General features: G+C 38.2%; 1 protein-coding gene across 1 annotated transcript; it reads right to left on the reverse strand.

The window, feature by feature from the left end:
* Positions 1-4,062: 4,062 nt before the first annotated feature.
* Positions 4,063-11,674, reverse strand: LOC143439630 (putative gustatory receptor clone PTE38). Its single transcript, XM_076925962.1, has 2 exons — positions 11,548-11,674; positions 4,063-11,009 (listed from the first exon to the last, which is right to left on the reverse strand). The coding sequence occupies exon 2, from the start codon at positions 10,994-10,996 to the stop codon at positions 10,058-10,060; it is 939 nt and encodes a 312-aa protein (XP_076782077.1). The 5' UTR covers positions 10,997-11,009; positions 11,548-11,674; the 3' UTR covers positions 4,063-10,057.
* Between the last annotated feature and the right edge of the window lie 11,253 nt (positions 11,675-22,927).

A 22,927-nucleotide genomic window follows, 5' to 3' on the forward strand; every position in this document is an offset into this window, starting at 1 on the left:
TCCTAGAGTTAATGCTGAAAAGACAAAATAAATTTCATTGGTCTCCATTTAAGGACCAGGCCTTATAAAAAAAAAAAAAAAAAGGAAGAAGAAGAAGAAGAAGAAGAAGAAGAAGAAGAAGAAGAAGAAGAAGAGGAGGAGGAGGAGGAGGAGGAGGAGGAGGAGGAGGAGGAGGAGGAGGAGGAGGAGGAGGAGGAGGAGGAGGAGGAGAAAGAAAAGAAAGGACTTAAGACACTAGCTCCAGGGACAGACTATAAAATAAAAAACAAGATCATAAAAGCCCCTCCCAAAGAACAGCCTGGGGATAATCATACAAATGTGGAATTATCACAGAATGGGCCATCTATGCTGGGCAGCCCTATTTCATCATATAGTTAGATGTTCTGACATAGGAATGCAGTCCACTAACCACATGTAAGCCCCTGGTACCCACTAATGAAATATTAGTTTACCTAATCCTTCTGGAGAGCTCCCCCAGGTCCCTACAAGAAGGTCTGCATGAATTTGTCTGGAGTCTCCATTTCAAAGAATGGTTGACTCCCCACATGCTTGTTGTTTCTGCAGAATAAGTGGTCTTTGTTTTTGCATATTATCTTAATCTGGGTTCTTCTTTCTGGAATTTTGAGACCCTTACAACACTAGATCAAGACACAGGTTACCTTGATACCAGATTCTTACAAGAGATAAACTCACAAAATAAATTTCAATGTAAATTTTTACTAATCCTTTATTCAAAGAAACTTGCTTTCCATGACTATACTTAGTAATCAACTACCTGTATCACATGGTAAATTATTAGATAGAAAAAAGGTGTAAAGATTATGTCAGGTTTGCGATACATATTCTTGAGCTATGTCAATCCAAGAAAATGATTTAAGATGTGTAAATTCAAGTTATAAAAGAAGATCTGAGGATCTGAAAGCTTAAGTTGGGAGGTTCCAAGGTATGTAGATCTGAATTATGAAAGTATAAAATACTTAATTAAAATATATGTAAAAAGTGAAAAGTGTTTCATATTTCTTTCTCTGTGTTACTGTTAAGTGTTGTGCTTCATTTAAAAAAAGAGGAGATGGAATATGTTTGGTGGATGGTGTGGTAAGGTGTAGGGAAAAGAAATGGCTCTATGGGCCCATGCGGAGGCATCCCTTCCCCTGAGGGACCAGCCACAAGATGGTATAGCATAGAATTTATTCAGGGCATGGGGAGGGGAGTTGAGATGGTAGTAGAGACAGAGAGAGAAAGGCAGAGAGAGAGAGAGAGAGAGAGAGAGAGAGAGAGAGAGAGAGAGAGAGAGAGAGAGAGAGGAAGAAGGAGGAGGAGGAGGAGGAGGAGGAGGAGGAGGAATAAAATAGAGAGTAGAGGAATGGAAGCTGGCCATGAGCACATGGAGAGAAAGTGGAGAGGGGAATGGAGAGACAGGGTTAAAAGGGTAAGAGGACAGAGCAAGAGCAAAAAAAAAAAAAAAAAAAAAAAAAAAAGAGATAGAGAAGGGGACATGTAGTCCTTTTAATAGTGAGTCAGGCACACCTGGCTGTTGCCAGGTAACTATGGGGTGGAGCCTAGACAAAATGCCAACATTAAGAATACAAAATTTCCCCTTGCTTGGTCCCTTTGGCTGGGGCAGATACCTAGTTGGTCTGCTCCTGTGAAGACACTATATCCTGAACCTTCCTAGAGCAGCAGGTAAGAACCCACCCCCAACTCTAAGCCCCAGAGCTGCAACCCACCCAAACCCAGCCCCTCCAGAATACCACTCCCCTTCCTTGGTCCTTTTGGCTGGGGCAGACACCTGGCTGGTTTGCTCCTGTGAAGATACCATATCCTGAACCATCTTAGAGCAGTGGTGTAACCACTGCACTCAGAGCAGCAGAGGAACCACTGCATCAGAGCATCAGGATTTAGGAATCCTAGAGGCAGCCTGAGTCACAAGAACTCTTCCACCCAGGAGCTCAGGATCACAGGAACTCAGAGACAACAGGACTCTAAGGAGTTCTGACACAAGCAAGATAACTGGAAACAGACTCCAGTCAGAGACAGTGAGTGCAGGTAACACTAGAGATAACCATATAGTGAAAGGTAAGCACAAGAACATATGCAACAGAAACAAAAGTTACCTGGCATCATCAGGAACCAGTTCTCCCAACGTAGCAAGTCTTGGACACCCCATCCCACCTGAGAAGCAGGATTCACACTTAAAATCACTTATCATGATGATGTTAGAAAAACTTTAAGAAGGACATAAACAACTCCCTTAAAGAAATATAGGAGAACACAGGTAAACAGGTAGAAGTTCTTAAAGAGGAAACACAAAAATCCCTTAAAGAATTGCAAGAAAACACAACCAAACAGGTAAACAAATTAGACAAAACTATACAGATTCAAAAATGGAAGTAGAAATAATAAATCTCAAAGGGAGACTACCCTGGAGATAGAAAACCTAGAAAAAAAAATCAGGAGTCATGAATGCAAGCATCACCAACAGAATACAAGAGATAGAAAAAAGAATCTCAGGTGCAGAAGATACCATGGAAAACATTGACACAACTGTCAAAGAAAATGCAAAATACAAAAAGCTCCTAACCTAAAACATCCAGAAAAATCCAGGACACAATGAGAAGACTAACCCGAAGGATAATAGGTATATATGAGAGTGAAGATTCCCAACTTAAAGGGCCAGTAAATATGTTCAACAAAATTATAGAAAAAACTTTCCCTAACCTAAAGAGAGATATTCCCATAAAGATACAAGAAGCATACAGAAAATTTCTTGTATGAATTCATGAACACTGAGAGGCCAAGCAAATCTAATTATATTTTTTCTTTTATCTTCATGGAGGCTGAAGGCATTCTATTTATGTATGTTTTTAATGATATTATATTCAATTTTATATATTTGTTTATTTGCTTATTTCTTTATTATTTATATATTTAGAGTGTGTGTGTGTATGTATGTCTCTGTGTGTGACTGACTGGTATACTCTTCTGATAGTGCATCTGTAAAAGTCACAATTTATATGCCTCTCCTATGAGAAATTACACTACACACTTAAAGATTAATTAAGGAAAAGTTACTTTATACTACTATATGGCCAACTCTGGTTGATGCCCAAAAGGATCCAGTTATGAATAAACAAATTTTCTAACATGTATACCCATATACATTTGACATATTCTGTTATTCTTAAGTTTCTTTCAGGTCTGCATATACAATTATTCTTAAACTTCTTATAGATGTTTGCCCCAGTTTATACTTTGAACAACTAAAAAAATATATGAGATTTCAATCGTGTCCATTTGGGCAGAAGAAAAACTTACACAACAAGAATATTTTTAGAAATATTTTTGTAAGTATACAAATGTTTTTTTCTGATATTTGTTATCCTGGGTCATCTTGACAACTAGGAAAAATTATGCTTTTCCTGATAAGAGGCTGGCCAGACTCAATGATGGTTGTGTCCCATTGAGCTGCTCATTAGAGGCATATTTCTTTATATAGAGATGGGCCCAAAGGCTGGTTGTAATTTAGAGATCTCTCTTTTTGTTATGGGAATAGAGCCTAACTTAGGTCAATTTTGGAGAACAAAGAGTAGCAGAAACTTTCTCAGTAACCCTAAACTATTATTATTATTATTATTATTATTATTATTATTATTATTATTATTAATTCTTATTAAACTTACTCTGGTATAAATGTTATTTTATGCAATAATATTTCTGATCAAGTTTATTGCTACACAGTTTATACCAGTAATTTATTAATCCCAGATTCTATTTTATTGCTAGACTTGCTATAGAAGAAACTCAAGTAATCAATTGATATTACATAGAATTTTTTTAAAAAGTTGCTTAGGGGACATTAGGTAATGTAAAATAGAATTTAACTAAGGAAATGATGCCTCCAAAATACCTCAAAGATAAATAAAAGTTTCACCAGAACTGTTAAGAGATGAGTGAAGTTTATTGTGGCTAAAATAAGCTTTTGTCTATGTTTGTTCATCAGAATGGACCAGTTGTCTTGAGTCATGTTCAACTTAAAGCTATGAAGGAGAGATGGAATTCAGATTCCACTTGATCTCTAAGTTTATTCATTACAATTATATGATGCATCAGTTCACAATTCACTCTTGTAGTACTTAACTTAGAAGCAAGTAGTACAGAGACTAAAAGGCAAAGCTCACTACTACAATGACAAGTATCAGTCTACAACATCCCCATGTGGTACCTAACTCAGAAGCAATAGCAGAGAGACTCACAGGTAAAGTTCTACTACACATGCATCATGAAGTACCTGACTATGAAACAAATGGCAGAGGTGCTCACAGGCAAGACTCGAAAACTGCCCACAGCTTAGTTTTAGGTGGTATCTCCTTCATCTGGATTCTCTTATCTCCATGCAGACAGGGAGGCAGTCAGTTGTTCTTACTGTTGCAGCATCAGGGTCAGTGCTTGTCTGCTATGAGCCTCTGCTTTTATAGCTACAAAGGGTAGTCACTCTCTAGCATTACATTATTGCCTATTACTTCATTGTTATTGGCTACACACAGAGCTGACATGAATTGGAGAGCTGTTAAGAGCTGGCTGCTCCTCCAACTCTTATCTACTACAGTCAGCTGACATGAGCTAGCTACTCCTTGACTTAACATTTTACTTAGTGTTTTTCTAATTTCTTATTAACATGCCCTCTGCACCAGCCATTAGGATCCTATAACAATAAGAGACAAGCCTGACTTACAACCAGCCTTTAGGCAGAGCAAACATTTAAGAAGCTTAATGGGGAAAGCACTGGGTGGTGACAATCTTCCTGATATACTGCATCCTATTCCTCTTCTTAAGAAATACATAATTTTTCCAGGTGGCAAAAATGACCCTGGATAACAACTATTTTAAAAAAGAATGCTGGTTTATTTAAGGTTCTTACATGTTTTACATGTTTCTGTTCAAAGTAAGTTATAATTTGGTTTATTAGCCCGAATGGGATGCATGCTATTATTAAAAAGTTTTGTCTTTACTTTTTCTGAGGGTTTAGAGTAATTTATACTGTTTGTGAGGGGGGATTGTCATATTTCTCTGTGTCATAATGGCCACATGAAAGATATATGTCATGAAATCACCACCACAGACAGAGGGGGAAGTGGGAGGGGGGAATCTCAAACTAGTAGGAAAGGTCACATTAGCTTATTTATTTATAAATGACAATAGACTGTAGAAACTTAAAATTAATAAAAAGCTCTGATTTTGGCTTCAAAAGCAAACATTAACTTCCCCTGGGGATTCATCCCGGGAAAAGCACATTCCAAAGACTCAAACAGAAATTCCAGGAAGAAAGACCCAAGATAGGAGTTTATTAGCCCTTAACACAATAAAACCTGGGTAACTAGAAGCTATTTAAGCTGACCTTTTTTGTTAGGTGCAAATTTGGGTTAGCAAGCCTGGGTAGATAGTGACACACATTTGAACTCTACCTGGAACTTTCCAGAGGGTCATGTAACTATCAGTCAGTACATTCTTTGGTTTTTCTGAGAACTTTTTACTCAAGAATGTTCCTGTGGGTGAAGAATGGAACTTGGGCTAGCCTTGACCCCAGCTGGGAGGAGGAAACTGTAAGGAGGATGTGGGACTGGAAAAAACCCTAAGGGTCCTTCAGTACAGGTTTATGTCCCATTCCTACTGAAACTCTTTATAGTTCCTTTGTTATTATCTGTAGATCAGATTTAGTTGTCTGACGAAAGCATGGCATGGTGGTACAAAAATATAGTTACTTAAAAAATATCAATTCATAAGTAAAGAGAGTGCTCATTCATGAGTGGTGTCATGTTAAAGGCATTTTATCTAAGTGAATTAAAATAAATATAGATCTTTGTTTCTCATGAGAGATGAAGATCTATTACAGGTAATTTCAGGCTCAATCATAGAGAAAAATATGGATTTTTAAAATAAGATTAACTGGTTTAGAAAGTAAACACCAACAAGTTAAATAAAAACACTTTTAAACACAAGTTAAAATCAAAACACTTGCACATAGGCATCAACTACAAGTTGTTTAAAAAATGACATGCTTTTATAGATTAAATTAACAATATGTACAAACCCCAAAGCATTACATGGCCTGCTGATGCTTTTCTTCCTCTCTCAGAAGTCACACAACCCTGAAGCCTGTTTTCTACTCTGCAGTTCTCTATAACTCAGTTGTAGCTGAACAATCCTAATTGCCCTGGCCCTTAGTGTCATGACAATTTTAAATTCTGTTTAGTCTCTATCATTTTCTTCCTAACTTTTGGTGTGTTAATTAGGCCAAACTAACTGGTGCTGCCTGGGGATTTGCAACACACACTTGAAAATCTATAATATAATGTTAGACCCAAAGATCCAAAACTGGGGGATGCGCTCCCACAGAAACACTCACAGACAGGGGATTCTCTGCAAAAACATGAGATTTAATGATAATAACCAGTGCATTGGGGCTCCCTTGCACACAAGCAAGAGGAACCCCAAGCCAAAGCTGGGAGCAGTTTTTATACAGAGTTTATGAGGGCAACTGCAAAGGCTGACCTTTCCAGGTCTGGTCTCTAGGTGTCTCAGTTTTGCACATTATTTTTATGACAATGAGTGTCTTCTATTTGCCCAGATTTACCATGTTAAGGGCTCAGCTTCTTGACTACCTCCCATCCTAGGTCCCTGTCCTGAAATGTGTCTCTGTGCTCTGTGCCTTCCTCATCTGCAGGTTCCCTCCCCTGTGGTCTGAGGAATGTTAATCAGCCTCTCCCTCCTTCCTCTGAATGTTAATTCAACAAGTGTCCTCTCACTAAAGAATGTGCCCCTCCTGGCATGTGTCCTGGGACAGTGGGATTCTTTTAATTTTAAGTTGGAACTGGGACCTGAAATTCTACAGTAATGTTTCTTTTCTTTGTTTGTTTTTGTTTTCTTCAGAAAAAAAAAAGACTGGTTTGTTTCTTCCCATAAAACCCCTTTTGTATATTACATGTCATCTATTTTCTTAATACTTTTCCATGTCAAGCTTTCAATCCTCATATAACTCCTTTCTGGGTTTCTGTAGGAAGATTAGCTGGCTCCCTTCAAGGCCCCATCAAGCTGCCTCTCCTATAATGTTTTACTTCTCCTAACTGCATTTCCATGTAAAAATGAATCATGACCTAACACACTATAGTCCCAGGATTTTCTTAATAAAGATTAATCTGAAAGGTAACTGACATTATCTTATTTCCCAGAACTACTCTTTTATTGTATTTCTGACCTTCCTTTATTTCTTTCTCTTTCTGCTTCTGTCTGTCTCTGTCTCTTACTGTGTGGTTCTGCCTCTTTTTTTGTGTTTCTTTTTATTGATCAGTTTTAAACTCTGACAGTTTCATACATACACACACACACACACACACACAGACACACACACACAGACACACACACACACACACACACACACATATATATATGTATATATATATATAAAATAAATTATATATTTTATATATATATATATATTTTATATATATATATAAAATAAATTCTCAAGCCCTCTTTCCCTACTGTCTCCTATCTTCTTTTCATCCAAATAAAATTTCCTATTCCCCACAGTCCCTTTGTAAGAATTTCATTTTTGAAATTCATTTTTCATTTTCAATTTCATTTTTACTTGATGTCATATTTACATTAAATATGATTGTGGTTCATTGGATTAACAGTACCCATTATAGCCTGTAACATTATCAGTGGGGACAACTGATGGCAATATCTCCTTCTTCCTTAAATTATAAGTAACAAATAGTTCATCAGTGAGTATTAGGAACTCATGAATCCCTGTTACATTGATGCCGTGAGTTCATGACTGCAGGTTTGCCCAGAGGATAATATTTTTGGCTCTTCTCCCCTCATATGATTTTCATAAAACTCCACTATTACAATTAGATAAAAGCACTATGATGAATCAATTTTAGTTGCAAAGCACAAAATCAGCTCAGTATTATAAATTTATAATTTTTAATAGATGATTGTAAATGGCAATAAATATGTGAACACTACCTTACCTCACAGAAAATAAAATATATGATACTATATATGTAATTTTATACCCAAAATATTATCAGAATAGACAAAAATATTTGTATGAATAATTTGCAAAACCAAAATTACATATGGGGCTTCTGAACTGGTTTATGAACTTTTAAGAGTTTGTGAAATACCCAATTATGAGAAACTTAACAATACTACTTCCAAAATGAAAGAAAACTTTGATCTCTTCACAAGACATAGGGAAGAATATACAACACCTATACTCATAATAACAGAAAATTAGTGACACAACATTATCACTATCATAATAGTTCTTTTTTTTTCTTTTTTTTGGTTTTTAGGGACAGGGTTTCTCTGTATAGCCCTGGCTGTCCTGGAACTCACTCTGTAGACCAGGCTGGCCTTGAACTCAGAAATCTGCCTGCCTCTCCCTCCCAAGTGCTGGGATTAAAGGCGTGCACAACCACTGCTTGGCTAATAGTTCTTTTTTAATGTCACCAAATGAAATATGAAACTAGACTGAAATATACAATGTAACTATTTAAATAAAGAGCATGACTTATTTTGATACTTAAAGATGAAAATCACAAGGTTTCATTAAAGTTGTAATATCAAAAGGAGCACATTAAGTCAATGTGGGAATGAATGCTTACAATATATCACTTTGGGAGGCAGAAGGAGAATTGTAAATTCAAGAATAGGTAGGAAGTCATATCAAAATCTGATCTATGAAAGAAAGCCATATTATCATACCAGTTTGCAAAGAACTTTAAATGCTGATAATTTGAATTCATTAGGGTCAAAAATGTGTTACATAAAAATTACAATGCCATAGCTAAAGTGGTACACATAGATTAACAAATGCTGATTGCATCAGTTCAAAAGATTATATATGTAGATATAATAGCTTCTTTTAAAATCATTTTGTTTTATGTATTTACCTGTCCTACAAGGAACTGTATAATAATACTTAGGACCTACACAGATAATCTGGGGAGTTTGTATGTTGAGGTTGCTTTATTCCAAGCAAATAACATTCATCTATATCTCTATTCAGATAATATTTCAAACAAATTCTTGTGACCCAGAATACATATGTCTTGTGCATAAAAAAGTTAAATATCAATGGCACAGTAAAAGCTCCCAAAGTTCTGTCTATGGCTCCTTGCTAGATTATGACTGGAAGAGAGTCAATTGTTAAATGAGTGTATAGAATAGAAGACTGAATAAAATTCAAGTCTTTGTTCAACATACTTGATAATAATTACTGTAAAATGTCAGGTAATTCTCCTATTTGGTTGACTACATAATCTGAAATTTTTTTATTCCAAATAAAAGCAACTGCAAAGGGCAGATTCATGTGTCACAGCAGTATCTTGAGCCACTGATATCTTAGCATTAATGCATAATCTTCACATTAATGACCCAAATATGACAGATATGATGGTTGCTCCAGAAAAAGAATTACTTGTTGGCCTATTCACTAAGAGAGAAATCATTCTTGGTACTGTAAATGTAGCCAATTACACAATGTTAGTGAGGTCAGGGACCTTGAAGGAAAACCTACAACTACCAGATTAATAAATAAACATAATTGCAAACTCAGTTCTATATATTTATCCCTGTACTCAGAGATGTCTTCCTATAAACTAATTTAATTATATTTTAATTTTAAGTAACACCAAAATTTATAAAAATCTATTATCAACTATTGCTTTCTGGTGCATAAAATTCACTTTTATATGATACTCTATAGATAATGCCAGTATTCAATTCACATGGATCTAACTATGAAACCACATGTAGATAATTCTCAAAATGTTGCTAAAATTTTGATGAAAGATAATGTCTACCCCATATATACTTCCTAGATTTTACACAAAATGTTTTTATTAAAATTACAACTTCAGTTGAAAGACCTTCTGAGGAACATAATAGATAAATTTTCTTCAGAAAAGCACCAGAGCTAAGCATGTGAATTCACAAAATCTTATGCAAGTTTTTCTTATTCTAAAACTGAAATATAAATGATTTATTATAAAAGAAATGACATCATACTAATGATTTTCCTGAAGGCTTTCTTAATTTCTTTGTTCCTTAGGCTGTAGATAAAGGGGTTCAGCATCTGTGTGACCACAGTGTACATCACTGAAGCCACTACAGTCTTCCTTGGAGAGTCAGTAAATGCAGAGCTTATATGTACCCCAAAACCTGTGCCATAGAACAGGAACACAACTGACAAATGAGACCCACATGTGGAAAAGGCTTTATACTTTCCTCCCAATGATGACATTCTTAAAACTGAGGATATAATGTGAATATAAGACAAAATGATCCCAAAGACAGGAACACCAAAAAATAGAACAGACACTGTGTATACCAGCAGATAATTGATAAAATTATCTGAACAGGCAAGTCTGATGATCTGAGCCAGCTCACAGAAAAAGTGGGGGATTTCAATTTCTGTGCAGAAAGACAGCAACAACACCATCAAAGTATGGAACAAAGCATGCACAGTACTAAGGAACAGAGAGAAGAGCAGCAACATCACACAGAAATATTGATTCATGATAACTGTGTACTTAAGAGGGTGACAGATAGCAACATAGCGGTCATAGGCCATCACTGCCAGGAGACAGTTTTCTATACCAGCAAAATTCAAGATGAGGCAGACCTGAGAGAGGCATCCTGTATATGTGATGGTCTGATCTTCACCTTGAATGTTCACCAACATCTTTGGGATTGTGGTATTGATTAAACAGATGTCATTAAAGGACAGGTTAGAGAGAAAAAAATACATGGGTGTATGTAGGTGGGAGTCAGAGCTAACAGCCAGGATGATCAGCAAATTTCCTAAGGTGGTGATCAGATATATGGACAGGAACAGGGTAAAGATAAAAGGCTGCAGAGCTGGATCATCACTAAGCCCCAGAAGAATAAATTTTGATATACTTGTTTGGTTGACAGCTTCCATGTTGTTGAATACTCTGAAAGTAAAGGGAATTGCAAAGGTAAGATGTTTGGACCATTAACACCCAAACCTTGTTCTTTGAATTATAAACTTCGTATTTATTAGCAAATGCATTTCTTGTATTAATTCATATATTTTCTGACACTTTTGTAACTAATTTCTATGAATTAATCTTTTAATGAAATCTCTCCTCAATGTATGAACAACAATAAAAGCACAATTTGCAAGACTTAATAGCGAACATCATGTTCTATAAGAAACACTGTTTTGTTTGACAGGGAATTGGTGCTATTCTTGGACATAGCAAGAGATTAGCCAAATGGAGGCTAGTAGCCATTAGTGCAGATGTATATAAGCATGTGTCAGGTTGAAAACAGACTAGTGAGAAGTTTTATATTCTTTCCAAATGATGCTTTCCTGTATCTATTTTTTAGCCTCCTCACTAATAACAAAGGTGATGTGGTACTAATAAAGTCCAGCTAATATTCCATATATTTCCAAAGGGATTTTAGTTGTCTACTTAGATTCAAGTGGAGGCATGATAAACATCTTACCTGAACGTTGCTCATAAATGTGTTCTTGTGAATGTTATAAAACACCACAGGGTCAACTAACTTTTTATTAAGAAGGATCATTTGTAGGAAAAAGCTCGGGTATTGTTTTAAGGCTGGCATTATAAACCTAAAGGAATCACAGAGAGACTTCTATAGTTTTTGTGTCCCTGGGGTTTAATAATCAAGGATTTTAATTATACTAGCATGACAATGCCATCCTAATCCCAAGTGGACAAATCCTTAATGCCCCTGCCTACTGAAAGGGAGAATTAAGCCTTGTTGGTTTCCTAACCAATCATCAAGTCAATGTCCTCATCATTGCTTTTGACTATATGAATTATTGAACTTGAATTCAAAATATAAATATTATTTCTTTTTTATTTTTTTTTATTTTATATTTTATTTACATTTCAGATGCCATTCCCTTTCCTCATTTCCCCTCCCTAGGAAACCCCTATTCCATGCCCCCTTTTTCTTTTTGCTTTTATACAATTTTTTTGAGTGTTAGTCAAAGGATTTATACATTTGGTAATGCTCAATCAGAAGTGTAACCCAATACCCAACCTAGATATATAAACTGTCTTTGACTGACGGAGACATGTGGACATCTGGCTCCATGCCCCCCCCCCTTCTATCTCTCTTTCTCTCTCTCATCACCTTGCTTCTCCTCTCCTTCATCTTCTCCTCTCCTTACTCCATCTCTTCCTCTCGGTACTCCTTCCCCCTTAGCTCCTCCTACATATAACCCTTCCTGTTAAAATAACACTTTTCTCTCAAAATACAATTAGAGTATAATTATTCCTATTTGTACCAGTGAAGTACAAGATAGTCCTAATACCCAGTCCATCATTTTGTTGACTAACCAGAGATTCTGTCGTCTCTCCTAACTAAAACACTTAGTTTTGAACCTGGCTTTTTTCTTGGCTTAGAATAAATGTCAGCTGAAAACCTTCCACTCACATCTTTTCTCTCAAAGTAAATACCTAGGATTGGCTATGAGACTATAGGTCTTCAACCCCATCAGAAATCCAGAATGACTGAGTTAACTGAAATTATGGGAAGCACAAAGCATAGCTTCTAAAACTTAGCCAATTTATAGAAATTGTTGAACACCTGGACAGCCCCTATACTACAGAACGTTGGAGCATCAAATCTCCATCCTTCTGGCCCAGAATCATCTGACAGACCTTAGTGATGCATAGTTATTAAGGGCTGATTACTCTGTCTAGGCAGATATAATCAGTCGACAATTCTGCAAGTGTGTCCTTTTCTGGACAGTAATTTGTCTGTAGATGGAAAGAGGCAATTCTTGCCTTGTGGCTGTCTCTGAACAACTGGAGTAACTCCAAGGATGCTCAAATTCTTCTTAGAATCAAAGACAGGAAGCTGTCAGGAGCAGACAGGTCTCTAATGAAAATGAACATTAATATAGAAATGTTTGTAACATCAATTCTATGGACTTCTGACGTTTTGAAAACCAACTATCCATGTAAGGTAACCTGGACTGTTGTCTGTTAACTCCTCTCAGCTATTTCTAAATAAAATATGGAAAACACCATAACAACAAACTCCAAGCCATGAATTTGCTATAGTCCCTTAACTTACTGGCTAACCATCTCAAATCTGTTTAAAAAAGTTAAAGAAGGACTGAGTCTAAGCCTTGTATTCCTAAATGTGTTATACAGGCACAATGTCCATGAGAGTACCAATATTCATCTCATTTCTAAATCAATAAGAAACTTGTACTAATGAAAACCTTAAATTTGAAATCAAAGTAAATTTTGTACCATTTAGGAAATTATAACTTCATCTTGATAGTAATTATACAGATTTCTATCAATAGGTTGTGGTTATGCAATAAGTCCTAGCTAATCCTCCCTGTTCCAACAAAACCTCTACTTTTCCCTAGAAAGACAGTCCAATATTAACCACCTTAGTCCCCAAGCCCAGGGAATAGGGGCACTGACTCTTCATTAACTTCTTCAAGCTGATTAAGGATGTTGAGATATTAGAAGAGGGGGAGAGAGTAAATTGATAAGCCTCTGACGCTGTGTCTTCACTGCATCCAGGTGGAATTCCAGGACATCAGAGGTTTGAGCAGGTTTGCTCAGTTTGCTTGATGAGTAAATACACCGAGGCTGTGTATTCTGCAATATACAATTCTCAGAACAAGTTTTAGTATCAAGAAAAAAAAATTGTTTTCCTAGAGGGCTGACATTTTTTAAAGATGTTGTTTCTACAACTTTTCTTTGTTTTCCCTTTTTTAAATTGGTTATAATATTTATGTTTCAAATTCTATCCCCTTATCCCATTACCCCCAACACCCAGGAGCCCTGTATCCCATCCCCCCTCCTTGTGTTTCTATGAGGGTGTGATTTTCCAGTTTCTATGATGCTATTTCCATTAAAATAAACTGCCTCCTAAATTTCTAAATCCTTCCATTTGTGTTATTAAATCTCTTCTTTTTTTTATTTTTTCCCTTTTTCTCCTGTTTTTTTCCTTTTTTTCAATCTCTTTTTAAAAATTGGATATTATATTTACCTTTCAGATTTTATCCCCTTAACCCACTTCCTCCCACCACCCAGAAACCTCCTATCCCATCCCCCCTCCTCATGCTTCTATGAGGCAGTGCCTGCACCTACCTGCTCCTACTACCCCCTCCCCCATAACTCACCCCCCATTCTATGTTCATTTTTTATGGGACCAAGAAATTCCTCTCCCACCTATGCCTGACAAGGCCATCCTCCCCTACATATACCGCTAGAGTCCTGGGTCCCTCTCTATGTGCTTCCAGGCTGGTGGTTTAGACCTTGGGAGGCTCTGGTTGTTTGGTATTTTTGCTTACCTCCTGGGGTCACAAACCCTTTCTGCTCCTTCAGTCTTCTCTCAAAGTTCTCCGTTGGGAAACCCTTGATCATATCAGTGGTTAACTGTGAGCATCGACCTCTGAATGTATTAGTCTTTAGCAGACCTCTAAGGAGACAGCTATATAATGTTCTTGACAGCATGCACTTCCAGCCATCCACATCAGTGTTTAGCTTAGGTGACTGTACATGGGATGGATACCCAGGTGGAATGGTCTCCTGATGGCTCTTCCTTCAGTTTCTGTCCCATGTTTTGTTTCCATATTTGCTCCCTTGAGTATTTTTGTTACTCGTCCTAAGTAGAACGGAGGCATCCCCTCTTGGTCTTCTTTCTTCATGTGCTTCATGTGGTCTGTGGGTTGAGTCTCAGGTATTCCAAGCTTTTGGGCTAACATACACTTAACAGTGAGTAAATACCATGTGTGTTCTTTTGTGATTGGGTTAACTCACTCAGGATGATAATTTCTAGATCCATTCATTTGCCTAAAAATTTCTCTAATTCATTATTTTTAATAGCTGAGTAATACTCCATTGTTTAGATATACCACATTTTTTGTATCCATTCCTCTGTTGAGGGACATCTTGGTTCTTTCCAGCCCCTGGCTATTATAAATAAGGCTACTATGAACAGAGTGGAGCATATGTCCTTATTATATGTTGGAGCATCTTCTGGGTATGTGCCCAGGAGTGGTATAGCTGGATCCTCAGGTAATGCTATGTCCAGTTTTCTGAGAAACCGCCAGAATGATTTCCAGAGTGGTTGTACCAGCTTGCAATCCCACCAAAAATGGAGGAGTGTTCCTCTTTCTCCGCATCCTCACCAGCATGTACTATCACCTGTGTTTTTGATCTTAGCCATTCTGACTGGTGTGAGGTAGCATTTCAGGGTTGTTTTGATTTGCATTTCCCTGATGCCTAAGGATGTTGAGCATTTCTTAAGGTGCTTCTCAGCCATTAGAGTTTCCTCTGTTGAGAATTCCTTGCTTAGCTCTGTACCCTATTTTTTAATAGGGTTATTTGGTTGTCTGTAGTCTAATTTCTTGAGTTCTTTGTATATCTTGGATATTAGCCCTCTATCGGATGTATCTTTTCCCAATCTGTTGGTTGCCATTTTGTCTTATTGACAATGTCCTTTGCTTTACAGAAGCTTTGTAATTTTATGAGGTCCCATTTGTTAATTCTTGATCTTAGAGCATAAACCATTGGTGTTCTGTTCATGAACTTTTCGTTTGTGCCTAGGTATTCGAGGGTCTTCCCCACCTTCTATTCTATTAGTTTCAGTGTATCTGGTTTTAAGTGAAGGTCTTTTATCCACTTGGATTTGAGTTTGTACAAGGAGATATGAATGGATTGATTTGCATCCTTCTGCAGGTTGACCTCCAGTTGAACCAGCACCATTTGCTGAAAATGCTGTCCTTTTTCCACTTGACGGTTTTAGCTCCTTTGTCAAAACTCAAGTGACCATAGGTATGTGGGCTCATTTCTGGATCTTCAATTCTATTCTATTGATCTTCCTGCCTGTCTCTGTACCAATACCATGTACTTTTTATTACTATTGCCCTGTAGTATAGTTTGAGGTCAGGGACAGTTCTTTTGTGGTTGAGAATAGCTCTTGCTATCCTGGGTTTTTTGTTGTTCCAAATAGATTTGCAAATTGCTCTTTCTATCTCTATGAAGAATTGATTTGGAATTTTTATGGGGATTGCATCGAATCTATAGATTGCTTTTGGCAAGATGGCCATTTTTACTAAGTTAATCCTTCCAATCCAGGAGCATGGGAGATCTTTCCATCTTCTGAGATCTTCTATTTCTTTCTTCAGAGACTTGAAGTTCTTGTTATACAGATCTTTCACTTGCTTGGTTAGATTCACTCCAAGATATTTTATATTATTTGTAACTATTGTGAAGAATGTCATTTCCCTAATTTCTTTCTCAGCCTGTTTATCCTTTGAGTAGAGGAAAGCTACTGATTTATTTGAGTTGATTTTATATCCAGCCACTTTACTGAAGTTGTTTATCAGGTTAGGGGTTTTCTGGTGGAAGTTTTTGGGTCTCTTAAGTATACTATCATATCATCTGCAAATAGTGAAATTTTGAATTCTTCCTTTCCTATTTGTATCCCTTTGACTTCCTTTTGTTGTCTAATCACCCTAGCTAGGACTTCCAGTACTATATTGAATAGGTAGGTTAAGAGTGGGCAGCCTTGTCTATTCCCTGATCTTAGTGGGATTGCTTCAAGTTTCTCTCCATTTAGTTTGATGTTGGCTACTGGCTTGCTGTATATTGCTTTACTATGTTTAGGTATGGACCTTGAATTCCTAATCTTTCCAAGGCTTTTAACATGAAGGGATGCTGAATTTTGTCAAATGCTTTCCCAGCATCTAGTGAGATGATCATGTGATTTTTTTCTTTGAGTTTATTTATGTAGTGGATTACATTGATGGATTTCCGAATATTGAACCATGCCTGCATTCCTGGGATAAAGCCTACTTGATCATGATGGATGATTGCTTTGATGTGTTCTTGGATTCGGTTTGCGAGAATTTTATTGAGTATTTTTGCATCAACATTCATAAGAGGGATTGGTCTGTAGTTCTCCTTCTTTGTTGAGTCTTTGTGAGGCTTAGGTATGAGCGTAATTGTAGCTTCATAGAACGAATTAGGTATTGTTCCTTCTGTTTCTATTCTGTGGAATAGTTTGAAGAGAATTGGTATTAGGTCTTCCTGGAAGGTCTGATAGAATTCTGCACTAAAACCATATGGCCCCAGACTTTTTTTGGTTGGGTGATTTTTAATGACTGCTTCTATTTCTTTAGGGGTTATGCGGCTGTTTAGATGGTTTATCTGCACCTGGTATCTATCTAGAAAATTGTCAGTTTCATCCAGATTTTCCAATTTTGTTGAGTATAGGCCTTTGTAGTAGGATCTGACAATTTTTTTTTTAATTTCCTCTGTTTCTGTTGTTATGTCTCCCTTTTCAGTTCTGATTTATTAATTTGAGTACTGTCTCTGTGTCCTTTAGTTAGCCTGGCTAAGGATTTGTCTATGTTGTTGATTTTCTCAAAGAACCAGCTCCTGGATTTGTTGATATTTTGTATAGTTCTTTTTGTTTGAACTTGGTTGATTTCAGCCCTGAGTTTGATCATTCCCTGCTGTCTACTCCTCTTGGGGCCATTTAGCCATATTAGCTTCTTTTTGTTCTAACACTTTCAGGTGTGCTGTCAAGTTATTAATGTATGCTCTTTCCATTTTCTTTTTGTGGGCACTTAGAGCTATGATTTTTCCTCTTAGTACTGCTTTCATGAAGTCCCACAAATTTTGATATGTGTCCTCATTTTCATTTAAATCAAGTCTTTATTTTCTATCTTTATTTCTTCCTTGACCAAGTTATCATTGAGTTAGCATTGTTCATTTTCCATGTGTATGTGGGCTTTCCATTGTTTTTGTCCATGTCAAAGATGAGTCTTAGTCCATCGTGCTCTGATAGGGTACAAGGGATTATTTCAATCTTTTTGTATCTGTTGAGGCCTGTTTTGTGACAAGATAAACAAACCCTTTTGGAGAAGGTACCATGAGGTGCTGAGAAAAACGTATATTCTTTTGTTTTAGGATGAAATGTTCTATAGATAAGTCAGTTAAATCCAATTGGTTCATAACTTTTGGTAGTTTCATTGTGTCTCGGTTTAGTTTCTGTTTCTATGATCTGTCCATAGCTGAGAGCGGGGTGTTGAAATCTCCCACTATTATTGTATGAGGTGCAATGTATGCTTTAAGCTTTAGTAAAGTTTCTTTTATGTATGTGGGTGCCTTTGCATTTGGGGCATAGATGTTCAGAATTGCAAGTTCCTCTTGGTACATTTTTCCTTTGATAAATATGAAGTGTCTTTCTTTATCTTTTTTTGATTACTTTTGGTTGAAAAACGATTTTATTTGATATTAGAATCGCTACTCCAGCTGGTTTCTTGGGGCCATTTGCTTGGAAGATTGTTTTCCAACCTTTTACTCTGAGGTAGAGTCTGTCTTTATCACAAAGGTGCATTTCCTGTATGCAGCAAAATGTTGGGTCCTGTTTATGTATCCAATCTGATAGTCTATGTCTTTTTATTGGAGAATTGAGTCTATTGATATTAAGAGATATTAAGGAAAATTGAATGTTGTTTCCTGTTACTTTTGTTATTGGCGGTGGTTTTATGTTCTTCTTTTAGGGTTGTTGGAAGATTACTTTCTTGCTTTTTCTAGGTTGTAGTTTCCCTCCTTGTGTTGGAGTTTTCCACCAATTATCCTTTGAAGGGCTGGATTTGTGGTAAGATATTGCGTAAATTTGGATTTGTCATGGAATATTTTGGTTTCTCCATCAATACTGATTGAGAGTTTTGCTGGGTAAAGTAGTCTGGGCTGGCATTTGTGTTCTCTTAGGGTCTGTATGATATCAGTCCAGGATCTTCTGGCTTTTATAGTCTCTGGTGAGAAGTCTGGTGTAATTCTTATAGGTCTGACTTTATATGTTATTTCACCTTTTTCCCTTACTGCTTTTAGTATTCTTTCTTTGTTTTGTATATTTGATGTTTTGATTATTATGTGACAGGAGGTATTTCTTTTCTGGTCTAGTCTAATTGGGGTTCTGTAGGCTTCTTGTATATTTAAGGACATCTCTTTCTTTAGGTTAGGGAAGTTTTCCTCTATAATTTTGTTGAAGATATTTACTGGCCTTTTAAGTTGGGAGTCTTCCCCCTCATCTATACCTATTATCCTTAGGTTTGGTCTTCTCATTGTGTCCTAAATTTCCTGGATGTTTTGGGTTAGTAGCTTTTTGCATTTTGCATTTTCTTTGACAGTTTTGTCAATGTTTTCCATGGTATCTTCTGCACATGAGATTCTCTCTTCTATCTCTTATATTCTGTTGGTAGTGCTTGTGTCTATGACTCCTGATCTTTTTCCTAGGTTTTCTATCTCCAGGGTAGTCTCCTTTTGAAATTTCTTTATTGCTTCTACTTCCATTTTTAGATCTTGGACAGTTGTGTTTAATTCCTTCACCTGTTTGGTTGTGTTTTCTTGCATTTCTTTAAGGGCTTCTACCTGTTTACCTGTGTTCTCCTCAAATTCTTTGAGAGTGTTATTTATGACCTTCTTAAAGTTCTCTAACATCATCATGAGAAATGATTTTAATTCTGTGTCTTGCTTTTCTTGTGTGATGTGGTGTTCAGGGCTTGCTATGGTGGAAGAACTGGGTTCTGGTGATGCCAAGTAACTTTGGTTTCTGTTGTTTACATTCCTGCGCTTGCCTTTTGCCATTTGGTTAACTCTAGTGTTACCCTCTCTCACTGGTTCTGACTGGGGACTGTCTTTCCAGTTATCTTGCTTGTATCAGAACTCCTCAGGGTCCAGATGTCTCTATGATCCTCTTATCCTCAGCTCCAGCTGCTCTGAGTGCAGTGTCTCCTCTAGGCTGTCTCAGGGTAAGGTGTCTTCTTGAGAGCAGACCAACTAGGTGTTCACTGTTCTGAGTGCAGTGGTTCCTCTAGAATGTCTCAGGATAAGTTGACTGCTGCTCTGGGTTCCATGGTTCCTCTAGGATGACTCTGGGTATGGTGTCCCCTGCTCTGAGGTCGGTGGCCTCTCTAGGATGTCTCAGGATACGGTTTCCACAAGAGTTCAGGTCCAATGGGTGTCTGCCTCTCTGAGGACACTGACCTCTCTGCGCTGACTCTGGATGCAGTTTCCACAAGGGTATAGATCCACTGGATGCCTGCTTCCGCCCCCGGGAATCCAGAGAGGAGTGGAGGAGGAGTGGAATTCCACAAGGTCAGGGTTTGGGTACCTGGGGGTGGGGGGTTGTACTGAGATCTTCCTACTCCCATCTGTGGCTCTGGTGTGTAGGGCAGTGTGCAACTGGCCCTACCTGCCTCCCTGAGGACACTGGCCTCCCAGGGATGTCTGAGTATACAGTCTCCCCAAGGGTGCAGACCCCACTGGGTGTCTGCCTCAGCTACCTGGATGGATCTGGAGAGGGGCAGAAGGGGATAAATATTATTTCTATAATGAATCCATATGTTGCTCTTAAGTTACAAAGAAAAAACTGTATATAATAATTTGAATTGGAAGAATTGATTACTTTGTTAAAACTTTTATTGGTTCTTAGTGAATTTCACATCATGAACCCCAATTCCATTCACATCATGAACCCCAATCCCATGCATCTTTCCCTTTCCTCATACCTGCTCCACACCCTTGCAATCTCCCTAACAGAGAAATAAGCCGTAGTGTGTCACACTGTGTTCCACACTATTCTCTTTTGTTCACACTTGTTTGCTTGCAAATTTTTAGTGCAATGAGTTGTAACTCTAGTATGAGACCTCTGGCTTCTGCTCCTGTGTCAATATTTGAATTCACTGTGATTCCTCTTGCATATCATGTTGTTGCTCTGTGTCTTAGAGATCCTGTAGTTTTGGATTTATAGAACTAGCCTCTTCATACATTCTAACACTTCATCAATGGGATAGATGTTTGGGTTCACCAATTCAAAGCCCTGGATTTGCTTCTGGGTGGTATTGAGATACTCAGTCCACTGGCTCTCTGATACACCCTGGGGTCTGGCTATCCTGAAACCCCTTCAATAAAGGCCAAGTGTACCCTGCTACCCAGGTGAGGTTCAGGGCCTGCTCTTCCTAATGTTGCAGCCAGTGAGGGACATGGACCATTCTCATACACTGATGAACCCAGGGCCAGCTCTTCCATCTACCATAGATGGTGAGGGATGAAAGAACTGAGGAGGATGTCTCTCCCTTGTCTGAAGTACATGCCCTTTGGAGCCAACTCACAAAAACTTCCACATTGAGGGCCGCTCTATCATACTGCACAAGCAGCCAGTGAGGGACATGGACATTTCTCACACACTGATGACCCCAGAGCTAGCTATTCCATCTGCCATAGATGGTAAGGGATGAAGAAATTGAGGAGAATGTCTCTCCCTTGTCTGAAGCACATGCCCTTGGGAGTCAACTCACATATAACTTCCACATTAAGAGCTAGCTCTATTGGACTACACAAGCAAGGTATATAGTCATCTTTCTCACAGGGAAGGGTCATGGCTAATCCTTATTGTGGTTATGATGCCAGGACCAGCTCTCCTGCCTAATGTAGGTGGCAAGGGGCAAGGGTTGAGGAGGGTATCTCTTTCTTTCCCATACTGCAACAGGGCAGACAAGAGGCAGGGAGAGCTGTTTCATTCTCAGACTCAGATGGTTAACCTCCATGTCCACCATCAGGGTCAGCTCTACCATGCTGCCCAGGTGAAGAGAAAGGTATGCTCTCTTAAGTGCTATAGCACATGAGAAGCAAAGACAGCTTTCATGTTCTAACAACCTCATTAGGGACAACTCTCCTGCCTACTGCCAGTGGTGAGGGCAAAATGGCAGGGAGAGGAACAATGTTACTTCATAACAGACAAGAGGCAAGACTTGATCTCTCACAGTCATGCCCTTAGGCTAGATCAAGCACAACCACCACATTCAGGGTAATTTCTCCTAAGCTGTCTGGGCAAGGTGCTGGGTCTGCTCTCCCACGTTTTACAGCTTGTAAAGGACAGGGCAAGCTTTACTGCTCTCATGACAAAGGGCTTGATCTCTCACCTACCAAAGGTGGTAAGGGGCAAAGGTATGTCTCTCCTTTTTCTACGTCACCACAGGGAGATGAGTGATAGGGCTAGTTCTCCTATACTAACATCTGCAAATCCTGAAGTGTGGAGAGCTCACTCCCAGTAATGAAATAGTCTAGCAGTGGCTTCTGATCTGCTGACATTCCCAGGTGAGGTTTGGGGCCAGTTCTTAAAGCCCTTAGACATCAGTATGTCCCCAGATGGCAACACAGATCACAGACATTCACTGGGCCTTTGATGTTAATAGAATCTTGCTGCTGCAGGACCATAGGCCAGAGTGGGATATTGGTGGCAACACAGGCCAGGACCCTACAATGGTCTAAGGTGGCATCACTGGCTAGTTAAATCAGGCAGCTCCTCACCACCTTACTATAAAGTTTCCAGTTCTGTCTTCTTTCATTGTGTCTATATACTTCTGTTTCTCTCTGCCTTCCTTTTCTCTACCACTTACTTGCTCAGCTTAGTGGTGCCTGGGGTCTCTGACTGTCTGAGGTTGTCTCAGGAGTGATTTTAGGAGTTCTGTGCATAAGTTGCATACTATGGTGTCAGGCAGGTATTATCTCGAGCCTGGTCTAGCTCTTCAGGCCTGGGCTGCCAGACTTGTATTCATATCAGGCTAGCTCTCTGCCCTGGCTCCATGGTATTTAGTGGTCTGGTGGTCCTCTTAGGTTAGCTCTTTGTCTCACTTAGTGGAGTATCTCCTGGCGAATGGCTTCTATATTTGGCTTATATTCACCTGGGGCCTGTGGTCCCAGGAGGGGTTCTTTGAGTCTTTTTACTTCTTCCAGTCCTGTAAGTCCATCTGGGCCTGCCTGGCCCTGGTCAGCTGGCTATCTCAGGCTCTCTATTTTATTTTAAGGAA

Source organism: Arvicanthis niloticus, chromosome 27, assembly GCF_011762505.2.
Source record: "Arvicanthis niloticus isolate mArvNil1 chromosome 27, mArvNil1.pat.X, whole genome shotgun sequence".
NCBI lineage: Eukaryota > Metazoa > Chordata > Mammalia > Rodentia > Muridae > Arvicanthis > Arvicanthis niloticus.